Genomic DNA, 16,676 nt, shown 5'->3' with positions numbered 1-16,676 from the left:
CACGTACGTACATTTTACTCTTTAATTATATAAAACATAAGCAATAAATACGTTGTTCTGGACTAAAAGCACGTTTAGTCAAAAAAGGCCTTGTCATCTCTAATAGAAGATAAAAAATTTCCTTTTTTATCCTTACATATCGATAAAATATATCAGGATCACTATATTTCAATTCCTGGAAGAGGTGCTGAAAATCCCCATATAAAGGTCGCTCAACATTAATAGGTCTCACCCACCACCTTCGATTTAACCATCTTTTGCTTCTCTCTCTTCTTTATAATAAGATCAATAAACATAATTGCAAAACTGACAAAATAAATATGTCTTCATCATCCATATTTGTGGAAATTCATGTGATGTCCAAGTATAGATAAATTTAAAATATGTATACCTAAAAATACAAAAATATATAAACAATAATAAAGCAAAAATGGGTTGATGAAAAGCTCAACACAAATAACGCAAACATCTGTTACAGTGGAAATTTATTATCTTGTTATTAAACATTTAAATTAAAAGCAAGAGATCAAGTGACGGATTTGGTTAACAGATACAATGCGAAATAGATGTAATAAATCCAATAATTTGAATTACTTCGTAAAAAAACTATTAGTGGTCATTAAACTTTTAATTCCATAAGAATTATATTATAATTTAACTCTTTAGAGAAGATAATCCTGCTCTCATTATTTCATCAACCAGAAGGAGATTACTGGCGATTATTGTGCAAGAATTGATGATTTGTTTTTTTACGTTATAATTGTCATAAACGCCAGCATCTGCGGGTTTTAAAGCTTTCCCTGTAGACAGATCCAATCCTACTGGTTCTCTTAAAGCAGAACTTTCCTCAAATAACTTAACGATTGTGTCTTGCGGATCAAATCCACTATTAACGGCGAGAGTTTTCGGAATGATGAGTAAAGCCTCGGCGTAGGCCTGTACTCCCAAATGTTGTTTTCCTTTCACTTGCTCCTTAATTAAAAAAAATAGCAAAAATTACAAAATAAGGACTTTTTCATTCGATTTAGTCCACTTTACCTGACGAGCTGACAAAAAGAGGTTAAACCACGCAGAGATACGTTTATGTCATGGCTTAACACAAGCTTGTGCGTTGCTGCGCGTTACGCTATGCACTATGTCTTACGCATTATGCGTTACGGAAAAGCCTGTGCTCCCCGCTAAGCGCCTTTAGCAGTTAGATTATTATCATGATTACATGTACCCGAAATATGAAAACAAATAGGAGTACGATAATAAATTAAATAATTTTTTTATGTATGACCGCATATGTATATCGCATTCGTCGATGTTCACTCTGTACGAATGCGAGTGATACCCATCGATGTTCACTCTATTCGCAATTTCAGAAAATTCGCAGCCTTTTGACGTGTCAGAATATGTAAATTCTGCGACAATGCCGTTAGATTCTGCAATAGTCGGTTGTAACGCTAATAAATAACGGAAGAAGTCAACGATATGTTGCAAATGTTTCTGCTTCAACGTTAAATATTAACTCGGTGAAAAAAACAGCTCAAAAAGCAAATTATAGGTGAAGATTCACTCTTTCGAAAGATACAAATGGCATTTGTGCATAATTTTTAATTCGTACCGTGCAACTTCACAAATTTTGTATAAAATTTTAAGATTCGATGCATCTTCATTTATGTTTGTGTAACTTCGTGAAATATCGGCAAGACCGTTTTTTGAAGTACTATTTCAATTTCAAAGGAAAGTTATATTGTAAATAGAAAAATATATGGTTTCGATTCTGCTACCGTCGCGGCGCGCCGTTTTAGAAAGGGCAAGCGCACGCCTGTGCACAGCCCGACAAAACGTGTTGTAACTTCTTAATTTATTGGAATTTAAAAAAAAAAAGGTTTTAGGACAATATTCTTGAAGGTTTAAACTGTCGAAAAATGCATTTAAAAAAAATCGATTTTTTTGGGGAACCGACAAATGTATAATATATGCCCCCTTATGACGCAAATTACCGCGTCACAAGACTGTTTAAATTCTGACAAGTTGTTTAAATAAAGAAAGTTATCGGCAAATTAATTAAATTGTGGCACATTTATTTCGACCCTTCATATAAGGGCTGTATCAGCAGCCAATGCACGAACATCGGCGGTATCATCTTTTCCATGGATTACGTCACTAAGAGAATATCTTCTGTTTAGCGGAGAATTTCCTTTATTCTTTATATTATTACGTCGTCTATAACGCATACGCCGCGCTATTATAGGAAAAAATAAATTGGTGTCTAACTCGCCATTTTGATTCTTGATGAATAAACGAGACAGATTACTGACGAAAAGTCCGAGTATAAACGTCATTAATAATCCAAGGGGAGAGTACCACATGTATGAAATGCGGTATAAATAAAAGTACGATCTGTCGTCAGTACTTCTGAAAAAAGGATGCGACAGTTTGTTACATTAATTTCTTGTATGTATACATATATATGGAACGAACGGTTTAATTGAATTAATATATATAATATATATATATACTATATAAATTAAATGCACTTAGAAATTTTTAATACTTTATTATCTGCATATTTTCATATTTATAATTTCAAGCTCAATTTTTATTGATATAATATTGATATCAAATTTAATTACATTATGATTAATATTATTGTCGAAATTTTACTGTTTGAGCACGATGTATATCAATTGCACATGCATCAATTACGCAAAGCCAATCACAGCATTAGAAAAAGAATAAAAATAAACTCCGTTCGCAGAAGTCCCTATGATAAGCAGTGGATAATTGTTACAGTCCTTGCCGTAAATAATGTAAGATAAGAAGAAATGTGAATTGAATGTAAAGGAAGAGTGAATATAATCAAATGTTTTAAGAAGCATAGATTTTAGAATAATGGAGTAAATGTTCACTTTAGGGGACCCAGCTCCGATGACATATGTTGTCAAAGTCATGATTCTGAGTAACTTTGCCTTAACAACTAGGTGGCGGACTCTCATAATTTTTGAGATATTCAGACTCAATATTCTGGACTATTGTATACTATCAATAGCTAATACTATGCGTATTCAATAGTCCAGACTATTCTTTTTAACAGTAGTGAACTTTCCAAGCGAGGTAACTTTCACCCCCTCCCACACGTCTTCTATGATTTTACTGTTGCTATAAATGTACTGTTGGAGGAGACCTCAACCGACGGGCCGAGTGCGAGAGGGGGGCGGGCCGTAGGTCCGTTCCTTTGCACCTCCCAGTGTGTGTGTGTATGTGTGTGAAACATCAAATAACATCTTATTTTGTAACACACGCACGCACGCACGCACGCACGCACGCACGCACGCACGCACGCACGCACACGAGGGGAGGGGTGCAAGGAGGCGGATCTACGGACCGCCCCCCTCCCGCACCCGCCCCGTCGATAGAGGTCTCCCCCAACTGTACAATCATGGAAGTCGTGTGCCCCTTGGCAGGGGGGGAGGAGGGTGAAAGTTACTTCGCGTGGAAAGTTTAACGTTCCTAAACAGGGAAAGGTGTGTAGAATAGTACTTAATATCATACACGTATATCATACGTTAATTTAAAAACTATGATTGTTAATAACTTTTTAACGAAGGACGAGCGACGGCTAAAACCTGTTGAAGGTTACTCAGGGTTATGACCTTGACAACATATGTCAAGGTCAAGGTCATTGGGGGGTTCGCCTAATAGGTACTTTTACCTTTACTACTGTTAAAAAATAACTTCAACGCTTAATATCTGAAAAACTGTAACAGACCGAGAATAGGAGTCAGCGGGGTAAGTGCGCAAATTAATAGAATAAATATTTACTAAAACATATAATACGTAATTACATCAACGATTAAAATTTTTATAATTAAATTGATGTTTAATGTTTCCGATTCAATCTTTTTTACTTTTGATGCTCAATTTTATAGACAAAAATTTGGTATTCCTATGGGGTCACCATTATCACTAGTAGTGGCTGATTTAATTATGCAGGATCTAGAGAATTGGGTGTTGAGAAAATTAAAATTCTCAGTTACTTTTATTACAGGTACGTTGATGATATTGTCATTTATCTCCCTTCTTTTGAATGGGATAACATTTTAAAATTATTTAATTCTTATCATCCAAGATTACAATTCACCATAGAAAGAGGAGATGATATTATTAATTTTTTGGATGTCACTATATTTATAGAAAAAGATTTTTTTGAATTTGACTAGTTTCAGAAACCTTCTCGAAGAGATTTTTGAATTTTTATTCTTAACATTTAATGTCTTAAAAAAGGGAGTTATATTGGGTTTAGTAGACAAAATATTTCATCTTTTTCGCATCCACAATTTCACAAAGAAAATTTGACTAAAATTATTAATATTTTGATTGATTATCCTTTAAATTATATTTTTAAGACAATTACTGAAAGGATTGCATTCTTAATAAAAAAAACCAAAACATACAACAATTAAAAATGACGTTCTTGTCAGCAAGAAAAAGTTTAAATGGTTCACAATTCCTTATATTCAGGAGATATCTGATAAATTTAAAAACATTATTAATGGGAATGAGTTAAAAGTTTCTTTTTTCAGTCTTAATATTAAATTAAATAGATTCATTAAAGTACATAAGGATAGTCTTGCTAATGAACAAAAAAAAAAACGTTGTTTACAAAATAAATTGCAATGATTGTGATGCATCTTATGTAGGTCAGAAGGGTAGAAAACTGAAAACGAGAATAAAAGAACATCATAATAATATACACAGAACATCAGGTGCTTTGTCTCAAATCATAGAATGCATAATTACGATTTTGATTGGGATAAAGTGAGAATTTTGGATGTGAAGAGGTTTTATAACGAGCGTATTATTGCGGAAAACATACATATTAAGAGCTAAAAGAACGGTCTCAATGTACAAAATGATTGCAACGGCTTAGACCGCACTTACATAGATATTTTTTAAAAATTGTAAACAAATTCTGTGTGTTTTGGCGTTTTGTCATTTTCGTATCGTATTTAGAGTCAATCAGAACATGACAGCGTTTAAACGTTATTCTTGTTTAAGATCTATGTAAATTGACGAGATTATTCTACATTTATTTTAATTTATTATTTGAGATGAAATTTTAGTGACTAAGTTTTTTCCTGTTTTGTATCATGGTTCTATTTGGTAAGCATAAGTTTTGATCGATTACGTTAATTAATTTAAATATTTTTTCATCACGCATGCACGTAATGTGCCCTATACCTTAACGATTTTGCGTGCGGTAAATAGCCAATCCCATAAAAAAACCTTTTTTTAAAAAAAGAAAAAAACATACGCCAAGTGCATATAAAAAATACTGAACTTCTTGATCAAAAACAGATATGAGATAAATATAATTGACCAAGTGTATTCTTCATTACGCCAGTCACATAAGACAGACCGAAAGTGACTATAATTGTCAACTGGATTATAGTGAAGAAAAAACTTGGCGTGCCCGGGTCGCATTAATTGTAAACAGTATTCAGTGAAAACATTATTTCAACATAGTATTTGCATTATAAATTAAAATATAAAAATAACAGACATATGTATACAGATATATACGTATAATATATACGTATAATATACACGTATAATATAGTGATATAATTAGTATCATCATTCACTATATAGTGATATAATTTGTGGGACATGAAAATATATTCACAACTAAGTATTATAATATGTTCAGTAAGCAATTATTAACATCTTTTCTTTGTTGAATTGTTTTCGCATATATTGTGTATACTGCAGAATATTGCGATAGAACCAAGGTTCTAGAATATTGCGTTTTAATGCGACCCGGGCACGCCAAGTTTTTTCTTCACTATAATCCAGTTGACAATTATAGTCACTTTCGGTCTGTCTTATGTGACTGGCGTAATGAAGAATACACTTGGTCAATTATATTTATCTCATATCTGTTTTTGATCAAGAAGTTCAGTATCTTTTATATGCACTTGGCGTATGTTTTTTTCTTTTTTTAAAAAAAGGTTTTTTTTGGGATTTCACTGCTTTTTGTTAATTATGAAAACGTGATAATAATGTAGGAAATTTAAATCCTCTAAAAATAAATACAGATTCTGTTTCTAAAATAGTTATTTTGTAAATTTCTATTTATTTAATATTAAAGATGTACTCGTATTGTATTTATTGACACTTAATTATACTTAAGTTTATTTGTACTTAATTTAGATTTGTTCTAAGAAAAATATATACGCGCTCTTTGCATTTCGTGGCCACTTACATACTTCAACTTTTAAATCATTTATGGATGTCCATTTTGTACCTTTAGCTCGCAATAAATTTGTGTAATGTCCTTCGTCTATATTTTTACCATGATGAAGAATCGCACTATTAACTTTATAAATATTATCACCGATACAAATTTTTGACGAAGGTATGGATTTAATATTAAGATTTGTAATCTTTATAACTTCTTCATTATTAACTTTAAATAATAATAATTGAATAATAAGTACACGTTTGGTCGTTGTTATACTAGTCTTTTCAAGTAAAGCAGTTGAATTACAATTACATGTATGTGTCACACGTACGATTGAAAAATACATGTATGTGTCACACGTACGTCTGAACATAACTGAAACGTACCCTTTTCGGGACTCGGTCTCTAGATCTCGGTATCGGCTGCACCAATTTTATTCGGACTGGTCGCAATCGAAAGATACCGATGACATTATATAATAAAAGTATTTTTAGATTTTTGATTGTGCTTTTAAATTCTGAGTAATTTTAATCTAAAGTTTCAAGATGTGAAAACTCGAGATAAAGCTAGTGGTAGCGTTGTGAATTTGACATCGCATGAACATATACACACATCAAGTATCATGTCATCATGTCAAACGGTTATATTTTTATTTTATGCACTTGGCGTCGCGACGCTACCGCGTCGCTTGATACCTCAAGCCGTTGAGTTATTTCTCTAATCCCACTCTTCTGCGCAAAAACGTTGCTGTATAAGGCATATTACGACGAGCACTTGTAATGAAAAATTCTATGTGTAGCAAGTGGAGGCATATTTGTTTATAGGTCGGCACGGGTACTCGTACGCACTCGTTTCGCTCGTGCGCTCGTGCCTGGCCGCGCAATAAACAAATGTCCTCCACTGTTATACAATGTACTATTCTAACAATTTTATTAATATTTAGATAACATAATTTCGCTATCAATAAGCATTGTAACTACTTTGGCCGATAATTGCTTTCTGTTGGACGCTATGTGATTGATCGTTAATGTTCTGCTGAGAATGGCTAAAATGTATAGCCGAAACGTCAAACGGAAATATTAAACTATATATTAAATTATATTTATAGAAATTTTAATTGTTGATGTAAATAATTACGTATTATGTTTTTTTAGTAAATATTTATTCTCTTAATTTGCGCACGACTTACCGCGTTGACTCCTCTTTGGCCGATTTTAATTTTTTTTTGTTTTATAGAAATATAAGGAGTTCACACATATTAATAATTGAATTAAAATTATGTAATGCACACATAATTTTAATTCAATTATTAATAATGTGTGGACTCAGTCTGCATCCGTTAATCAACGTTATCAGTCGATTTACACAATGTCCAAAATGTGCAAACTTTTTTTTTTGTATTTTATCCAATTGACGTATATTTGTAATGCTGATACACTAAATTAACATTATTATCGTTCGATTTGTACGAATTTGTATTCGAAAGTCTGTTCTAATAGCGACCGGTCAACCATTGTAAGTAAAGACCTATAATGAAAGATGCGCCAACTGTCCCCCACCACTACTTCTGTCCGACATCTTGTACCCATACGTAACCTAACCCTTTCGTAATGATCATGTCAACAAAGTGGAGTTGAAGTACCAGAAGAAGAATCAGAGATGTTGCAAACTCTACAGAGGGAATGTACGCATCCGAAATCATCAGATGTTTGAAATTGAAAAATAAAATACTTAAGAGCATTAAAATAATCCTACGAAATGAATCGAATGAAAAAGGCAATACATTTGAAGGAACATATGATTGAATATAACAAATAAAAAAATAATTATACATGTTTATATATTTGAATATTGATGATTAATAAATTTTCATATATTTGAGCAATTAGTGTCATTTTTAGCATACACGGACCATTTCATGCTACATCAAAAAGGACAATGATGTGATATACAATATTCATATTAATTTTAGAGTTCTACAGAACTCTAATATACAAAAGTTAAAGTAATATATGTATATGTAAGATAATGACAACACAGAAACATAAACTGTATAACCTTATATTGAAACTAACGATTATAAAATTAAATATATTGAAATGAAATAAAACAGACATAAACTAATTCTACATTATCATAATATTACATATTTCATAAAACAAGACCATACTTCGCAATTTTTACCTACATATTTTTATAACCATATACGTAACAGGCTCTCATCTTCTCACCTAGCTTGGCAGCGTCAGGCAGGTAAGGTTGGCACGAGTACGCAATGGCTGATCAATCACGGGCCGTTCGCGGTTGGCGCATCTTTCATTATAGGTCTTTAATTGTAAGTTTTGTTTCTTGCTCGGAGTGACGTTAGCGGGCGTTGCGTGTACGAAGAGATCGTTGTATGTTTTTTAAGTTAGAAGCGCTCGAACCGTCCATAAGACTAGACATACGTTATCTCAGTGATACATTTAAAATTGTGATTTTTTGTTAAGTTTATTAAAGGAGCACTGTTCAGTTCACTCTAGAAAAAAGAGTGTATTTATTGTAATCCCCAACACGATTCTATTGGTGAGTTTTCTTTTAGAAATTTTGACACAATTTGTTTAACATTTAAAAGGAAAGTTTTTTATCATCATTTCAGAGATATTGTTATATTGACTTTTCAATCATGTATAACCAAAATGTCATTTTTCTGTGAAGACTCGCATGATTAAAATAGAGAATGTACGACCAATCTTCTGACGAATGATTTTATCCGCCGTTTTTAATGTCTGAGGAGGGCTTAATCCGAGAGCCGAAACTTGTTACGCAATGTCCATCATGTCATTTTTAAGTAATTTTGATATAATCTATTTTTTTCTATATATTTTTTATATTTATGTTTTTTTATATTTATATTTTATTATTTTTTAAAATTTGAAATTAAATATATCTATATATTGTATTATTTTTAAATGAAATTTTACTTGACCCTTATATCGCCCTTTCTATTTGTATTAATTATTAAAATTATGTAGGATATACTTAAATATGATATAATAATATGTATATAATATATATATATATAATATATATATTATATATATATATATATATATAATATATATATATTATATACATATTATTATATCATATTTAAGTATATCCTACATAATTTTAATAATTAATACAAATAGAAAGGGCGATATAAGGGTCAAGTAAAATTTCATTTAAAAATAATACAATATATAGATATATTTAATTTCAAATTTTAAAAAATAATAAAATATAAATATAAAAAAACATAAATATAAAAAATATATAGAAAAAAATAGATTATATCAAAAATTACTTAATATATATTATATAAAGTTTGAATGTCTATAGCAACTAGATCGAGGGTCTTAAATAATTATTTTGATGATCCAACATAATTATTTTCAGATTTGAATGTACCTGAATTTTTATATTCTTCAGCAAAACCGTTCTTTCCATGTAACTACTATTTGATGAACCACTTACTTGAAGAAGCTGTGTGTACGTGTGATTTGCAAATCGGATATATTTACATTATTATTACAACCTTCTATAGTAGTTGGCAATTTAGGCGGTATCGGACGTGGCTGACCAAAGGCAATCCACAATAAAAATGAAAATGTTATAAGAGCACCGGTTATTGCTCCTTCTTCTGTCGCTGATTCTGTGCTCATGCCAAGAGTAAAAATACCTAATAATGGGCCACCAATTATTCCAGAAAGAGTAAAGAAAACCTACAATTTGAGAAATATATTTTATCGCTATTAGTTTTAGATTTAGAAATAGGACAATTATGCATTTTAAGGAACAGCGCGTCGATGATCTTGACATATGTTGTCAAAGTAATGATTATAAACAACTTTGCCTTAATAACTAGGTGGCTAGTTTCTGAGATATTTAGACCTAAAGATTTAATATGTGTACAAAATTTTTCTACTAATCTCCGCTCTTCTTAGAAGAGAAAAGGTGGGATGAGATTTACTTCATGTAGAAAGTTCTTTGACAGGGGGAGAGGTGGGGTGAATTTCCTTCTCTCTTATTTTCTAATAGAAAGATTTACAACACAAATTATACCTTTAAGTCTAAATATCTTAGAAACTGTGAGCGACCGCCACCTAGTCGTTAAGGGAAAATTGCTCAGAATGATCTTGACAACATATGTCAAGGTCAAGGTCATCGGCGCGGTGTCGTTTAATCTGCATAAATGTCAGAAATAGTAATTACCTGAAATAGTCCATCCAAATATTGCACTAAAAATGCCAGCATAACGGAAATAATACCGAATATAAAAGCGAGCATTTTAGCGATTGAGGTTGATGTTGCAGGAGAGAGTTCATTTCCACTGCACTTTATATATAGAGGTTTCAAATAATCTTCGAGCGTTACTGCTGCTAGAGAATTTAACACTGCAGAAATCGTGCTAAGGCCTGCGCTAAAAATACCTAGAAAAATACACAAGACAATCCAAAATTGTAAATATATTTACTGAGCGCTTTCGCTTTAGAATGTTCTAATAGATATACGACATAAAAAAAATCTAAAATGAGTAATTAATAATATTGTGAATACATTCACTATGCGTTTTTATTTTAAAACTGACTTTAAAATTGGGCGTGAAATAGTATTACAGATATTAATACCATTAAATATGTATTTTTATGATCATAATTTGTAGCATTTAATTTCTATGAGATGTTAATTGATGACAGAAGTATTACCCGCAACGAAGAGTCCTGGTAAACCAGATATATTGGACATCGAGTCCATGACGTACAGTGGCATAAGCATATCAAGAGAAGTAATTCTTTTCTCGAGGAAGGGATCGCAATTGTAATACTTGCTGTATATTGCCAATCCTGAGAAGTAAATTATGAATAAGAGAAGGATTATAATGTAACAGCACAGCCATTCGGTTCTTTGTGCAGCTTGCATATTTCTGAAACCAAATTAAATTAATCTTTTTTTTCAAGCGCATAATCAGAAAATGTATTGTTGAAAGTAAATATTGTTAATAACGTAATCACATAAAAAATTAATATTATATGATTAACTTGTTATTGTGCCACATATGAAGTAAAGTATTAATAATATTGCTCTAGTATATAATTTTTTATTAGTATCCAGTGTTGCTTAAATTTTAGAATACTTGAACAATAAACGAGAAAAAGGAAGCCTAATAACGGACAAAACTAGATCACAATGCTTATTATTATTATGTGTGAATTTTATATACCGCGTATGTAGTTCCTTTAACCGCGTGCCGAAGTTTTATTAATACCGCAATATTATTTTTCACAGATTTTGAGTTATCATTACTTTAACATTACATCGTTAGATTTTAATATATCTTTCAACATATTATTAAGATCCAATAAGATGCTATAAGCATCACAAAAATTGATAGATTGTTTGTCAATTTAACTAAGTGATATTACTACGGTAGTTCATTAGAGTTGCGTTGTAAATCTGAAAAAATTTCGGCACGCGATTAAAGGAACTACATAATAATAATAAGCTTTGTGATCTAGCTTTGACCGTTATTGGGCTTCTTTCTTCTCGTTTATTATTTATCAATAGTACGGTCCTAAAAAGATTATAATATTTCTTAGAATACTTAAATTATTTACTTTAGAGTCATTATACGTTGTATATGAACTTGATTCACTCCCATAAGTGTTAAGAATATACATATACCACCCAATGTGACAGACCACCAGGTATGTCTTACTGTTGGATCCAGATCGATGCTAACAAGAATAAAATTAAAGTTAGTGTCTACGAATCTATAAGTCGTTTTGGTGATCATACAATTAATTTGGATAAATAAATGTAATACCTATCAAATTCAAGCCGTTGCCCTTGCCGCGCAATTTCCCAGATCTGTTGTAATCCTCCGACATCATTTGCGGCTATGCTAATAATTAAGATCACGGCGGCAAACATGAGCAAACTTTGAAACACATCGGTTATTAGTACAGCCTTAATACCACCTATACTGGAATAGAAGGCACATATAGAGCCAATAATAATAATGCTGACAGTCTTGGAGATTCCTGTAGTCGCCTCCAAAGCTAAAGAAGGAGCATAAAGTATCAATCCTGAATAGAAAATTTGTTGAATCCAATAAGCGAAACTAGCCATTATTCTAACTCGTACTCCGAAACGCTTCCCTAAATACTAAAAAAATATTCCTTGAAATATGCTATTGAAAATTTTCCGCTACAAAATTAAATTTTATTAAATTTACCTCATAAATACTCGTCGCTTGCAACTTGAAGAATACTGGTAAGAATCCATAACATAAAATCGGAATGCTCAAAAAATACCCTAAGTTTAGTCCAACAATTTGAGTTCCGTATGTGTAAATCTCAGCGGACAAACCAAGAAATGCAAGAGCAGATATGTGAGAGGACGCCATGGCAATGGCGACTGGTAATACGTTCATCGATCGATTTGCAATGAAGTACTCCTGCGAAACGTATTAGTCTTTGTTACAATAAAATTTAAAGAAAAAAATAATTCTGTTCTATTTTCTGTAACAAGGGGGTTCACTATAATAAGAAAAAAATAACAATAAAAATTACCTCCATAGTTTTTTGACGTCCTCCACTAAATCTATAATAAATACCAATTCCGACACATATACATAACATCACTGCTATAACTAAATAGTCAAACCACCCTAAGGTGTTACTTCCTGCCATTTCGTCTGAAACATCAAATTAAAAGTCATATTTCCTAGAAGAAATACATTATACTTTAAGAAAATGTAAATATAATAGATCAAATATGGAAATAAACAAATATTTACTAATTTAAAACGTCACTTTAGAATCTGGTTGTGTAAGACATATTATCGTAAAGTAAACTGTTGGGGATTACAATAAATACCTTTTTTTGGAGTGAACTGAACAGTGCTCTAGGCAATTTTAATGAACTTAACAAAATTATCACAAATTTAAAAGTATCACTGAGGTAACGTCTAGTCTCATGGACGGTTCGAGCGCTTCTATTCTAAAACATACAACGATTTCTTCATCAGTTCATACACGCAACGCCCGCTAGCGTCACTCCGAGTATGAAACAAAAAACTTACAATGGTTGACCGGTCGCTATTATAACAGACTTTCGAATACAAATTCACACATGAACAATACATTTCCTTTTATTTAAGTAAAACAAAGATTAATTCAGTAAATAGTTATAATTATAATAAATTATTTTATTTGATAAATCTTGTAGACAGAAATAGGCCTTTTGTATTTTTAAATTCGTGCGTTATCATTGTCATAATATTTAAAATCAATAAAAATTTATATTTAAAAGATAAAAATAGGTGAAAAATTATTTATATAAAAAAAAGTATACAACATAAAAAAAATCCGTGTCTTTCTCTAGAGAATGCAATTATGAAGCTACAGTTAAAATTTCAAGTAAATCGGACAAGATTTGTAGAAGTTATCTTTCCGGCCAGTTTGAAAAAAGTGACCTTTGTGCCTTATTTCTAAGATCTTAAAGCATCATTTAACTAAAAAAAAAAAATAATTTTTTAAAATTCTATAGTGGCCTTACCCCTTAAGTATTTTATTATTAATAATGTATAGAATTAACATTGATTTTAAACAATATTCAATACTAAAAACTTTTAATGTGAAAACATAACTAATGCAAATACGAAGCCTATAACAGTCTAGCTTGGATCTTTTAATCGCTTACATATAAACTACCGCGATACTATCACGAATTACATTAAATTAATAACTAACTAATATACGTAGTTCCCCCCAAATTGCGTGCCGAACAGTCGTCAGTCTTGAAATGCAACTCTAATAATCTGAAAATACTAAATCTGGAAAAAATTATTCTTATTGTGAAAAATATTACCTCGGCCGGGAGTGTTCGGCGCGCAATTTGGGAGGACTACGTACATTAGTTAATTATTAATTTAATTTAATTCGTGATAGTACCGCGGTAATCAATATGTAAGCGATTAAAAGATCCAAGCTAGACTGTTATAGGCTTCGTATTTGTATTAGTTATGTTTTCACATTAACGGTTTTTAGTATTGAATATTTAAAATTAATGTTAATTCTATACATTATTAAAAATATAATACTTAAGGGGTAAAGCCACTCTAGAATTTTTGAAAAATTATTTTTTTTCAAAGGATTAAAAATGAGCATATACCACGACGCTGGATAGATTTAGCGAAAATATAATGTATTTCGTAGAATATTAAAACGAAATTTTTATTATTATTAGTAAACGATTCGGCCTTTAATATGACCATCATCAGTAAACGAAGGAAAATTAATTTAATATATTGCGAAGAATATTACTTAAATATGGCGTTTCGTCCAAGCTTGCACTACTGGACTCATCAGTAAGGCATTGTAGCAGAAGCCTACCTTATACGCCTGTAAGGGTTATTCAATTGAGATTCTATATAAAGAGATACGCGTATTAAAGTACTTGCGAGAATTTATAGACCTCTGTACTTGCGAATATCTATAGACCTCTGATGGCGGGTCGACGTAGTAATATTCTTCGCAATATTTTATTCATAGTAATATATGTATTACCCCCCACCTCCCCCAAAAATATAATAGTCATTATTATCTTGTTTTGAAATGATGTACCCGAAGTACTTTTTACAAACAGATAAACTTTTATAACTTCAGCACACAGCATATGGTTTTGAATCATATATGAATAAAGAAACTATTTTAGAAAAAGTAGGCTAATGTTCATAAAAAAAAGTACATATGAAAATATGGTAAACGTGTCGGGATCCCCCTCCAATGATTTTGACCTTGATATAAGGTAAATGTATCGGTTATTGGACAGTTAAGGAATTGCACGACGAAATCATTTATTTAAACTTTAGAAACATTAAAATTTTAGTTTATTACACATGCTTAGTAAGAATGGATGTTTTCTAAAACTAAATCCATTATCAAATATGTTATTTGCGTTTATTATAAATTGTATTTAGTCATAAATATAATATGATTCAAATGTCCTAATTATTGGACAAAAAATGTGACGTGTCTCTGTGTCCACAAAATTATTGGACAAATAATAAGCAATTTTCTTATTATGGAAGAGTATCGCATTTTACTTACTTATCAATCAAGATTGTTCAAAAAAGTTTATCGAAATTGTAATTAGTGAAGTTTTATATAAAGTTTTATATGTAATATATACAAAATATGTTTGCAGTAGATAGGTACGCTAAGGAATGTCCAATAATTGATACACGCATATGTGTGAATGTCCTAATAAATGGACGATTGTCCATAAACGAAATTTTTTTTACAAAAGTATCATTTTTTATATGAATAAATTATATAATACTTAATTTCTAAATAATATGAAAAATTGCTTAAAAATTTATTTAGAGTAACACATATCATCAAAAGCTTAATATTTAAAACTGTCACAATTTGTCCAACAATTGGGTCGTGTCCACGAACTGGTACATTTACCTTATGTTGTCAAGGTTATGACCCTGAGTAATCTCCAACAGGTTTTAACTGTCGCTCGTCCTTCGTTAAAAAGTTATTAACAATCATAGTTTTAAAATAGTAAATGTCTCGATCAGGGAACCTCCCTCCAATGACTGTGACCTTGACATATGTTGTCAAGGTCATGACCCTGAGTAACCCTCAACAGGTTTTAGCTGCTGCTCGTCCTTCGTTAAAAAGTTATTAACAATCATAGTTTTAACGTATGCTATACATGTATGATATGAAGTACTATTCTATATCTTTCCCTGTTCAGAAACGTTGAACTTTCCACGCGAAGTAACTTTCACCCACCTCCCTCCCCCGCATAGGGGCACACGACATCTACGATTGTACTATTGCTGTGATTGTACTGTTGGGGCAAATCTCCACCGACAGAGTGGTGCGGGGGGGGGGCCGAAGGCCACTCCCTTGCACCCGCACGTGTGTGTGTGTTCCATTCGTTATATAACGATTATGAGTCAATTACTTGATATTTTACACACACACGCTCCCGATTATCATGAAACTTGGCAGAAATACTCTAAATGACGTCAAATGAATGTCCTTAAAAGGATTTTCACCGACAAAAAAGTTTAGTGCCAAAAATGTTTGAATGAAGTTGCAGAAATAAAACGTTATTCTTTACACTTTTAGACTTTCATCGTGAAGCGATTTTTCTCAAAAAAAAGTTTAAAGAATGACGTTTTATTTCCACGTTGTAAAGTGTATACGTGGATACAGTGAGTTCCGCCCCACGTGTAACAGTATAATTATAGAAGTCGTATGCATAGACACACACACACACATGGGCGGGTGCAAGAGGGTGGTCTTCGACCACCCCCCCGCACCCACACCGTCGACAGAGGTCTGCCCCGACAGTACTATCATAGCAACAGTATAATCGTAGAAGTCGTGTGCCC

At 31.7% G+C, this 16,676-nt stretch overlaps 1 protein-coding gene across 1 annotated transcript; it reads right to left on the bottom strand.

Moving 5' to 3' along the window:
* Nucleotides 1-654: 654 nt before the first annotated feature.
* Nucleotides 655-12,951, bottom strand: LOC108779191 (putative sodium-dependent multivitamin transporter). Its single transcript, XM_018546556.1, has 9 exons — nucleotides 12,832-12,951; nucleotides 12,495-12,716; nucleotides 12,084-12,424; nucleotides 11,875-11,994; nucleotides 10,966-11,183; nucleotides 10,472-10,689; nucleotides 9,734-9,981; nucleotides 2,121-2,406; nucleotides 655-972 (listed from the first exon to the last, which is right to left on the bottom strand). Exons 1-9 carry the CDS (start codon nucleotides 12,949-12,951, stop codon nucleotides 655-657), a joined length of 2,091 nt encoding a protein of 696 aa, XP_018402058.1.
* Nucleotides 12,952-16,676: the final 3,725 nt, after the last annotated feature.

This window comes from Cyphomyrmex costatus, unplaced genomic scaffold (assembly GCF_001594065.2).
Source record: "Cyphomyrmex costatus isolate MS0001 unplaced genomic scaffold, Ccosl1.0 scaffold565, whole genome shotgun sequence".
NCBI lineage: Eukaryota > Metazoa > Arthropoda > Insecta > Hymenoptera > Formicidae > Cyphomyrmex > Cyphomyrmex costatus.
Note: the sequence above shows the minus strand (reverse complement) of the source record. Positions and strands in the feature narration are given on the sequence as shown.

What these genes read in the sequence shown, in the direction of transcription:
- LOC108779191 (XM_018546556.1), bottom strand. Translation starts at nt 12,951, where the DNA reads ATGGCAGGAAGTAACACCTTAGGGTGGTTTGACTATTTAGTTATAGCA. An exon ending in CAACGGCTTGAATTTGATAG is followed by an intron (nt 11,995 to 12,083) that starts GTATTACATTTA and finishes TATTCTTGTTAG; the next exon opens with CATCGATCTGGATCCAACAG. An exon ending in ACCAGGACTCTTCGTTGCGG is followed by an intron (nt 10,690 to 10,965) that starts GTAATACTTCTG and finishes GTATTTTTCTAG; the next exon opens with GTATTTTTAGCGCAGGCCTT.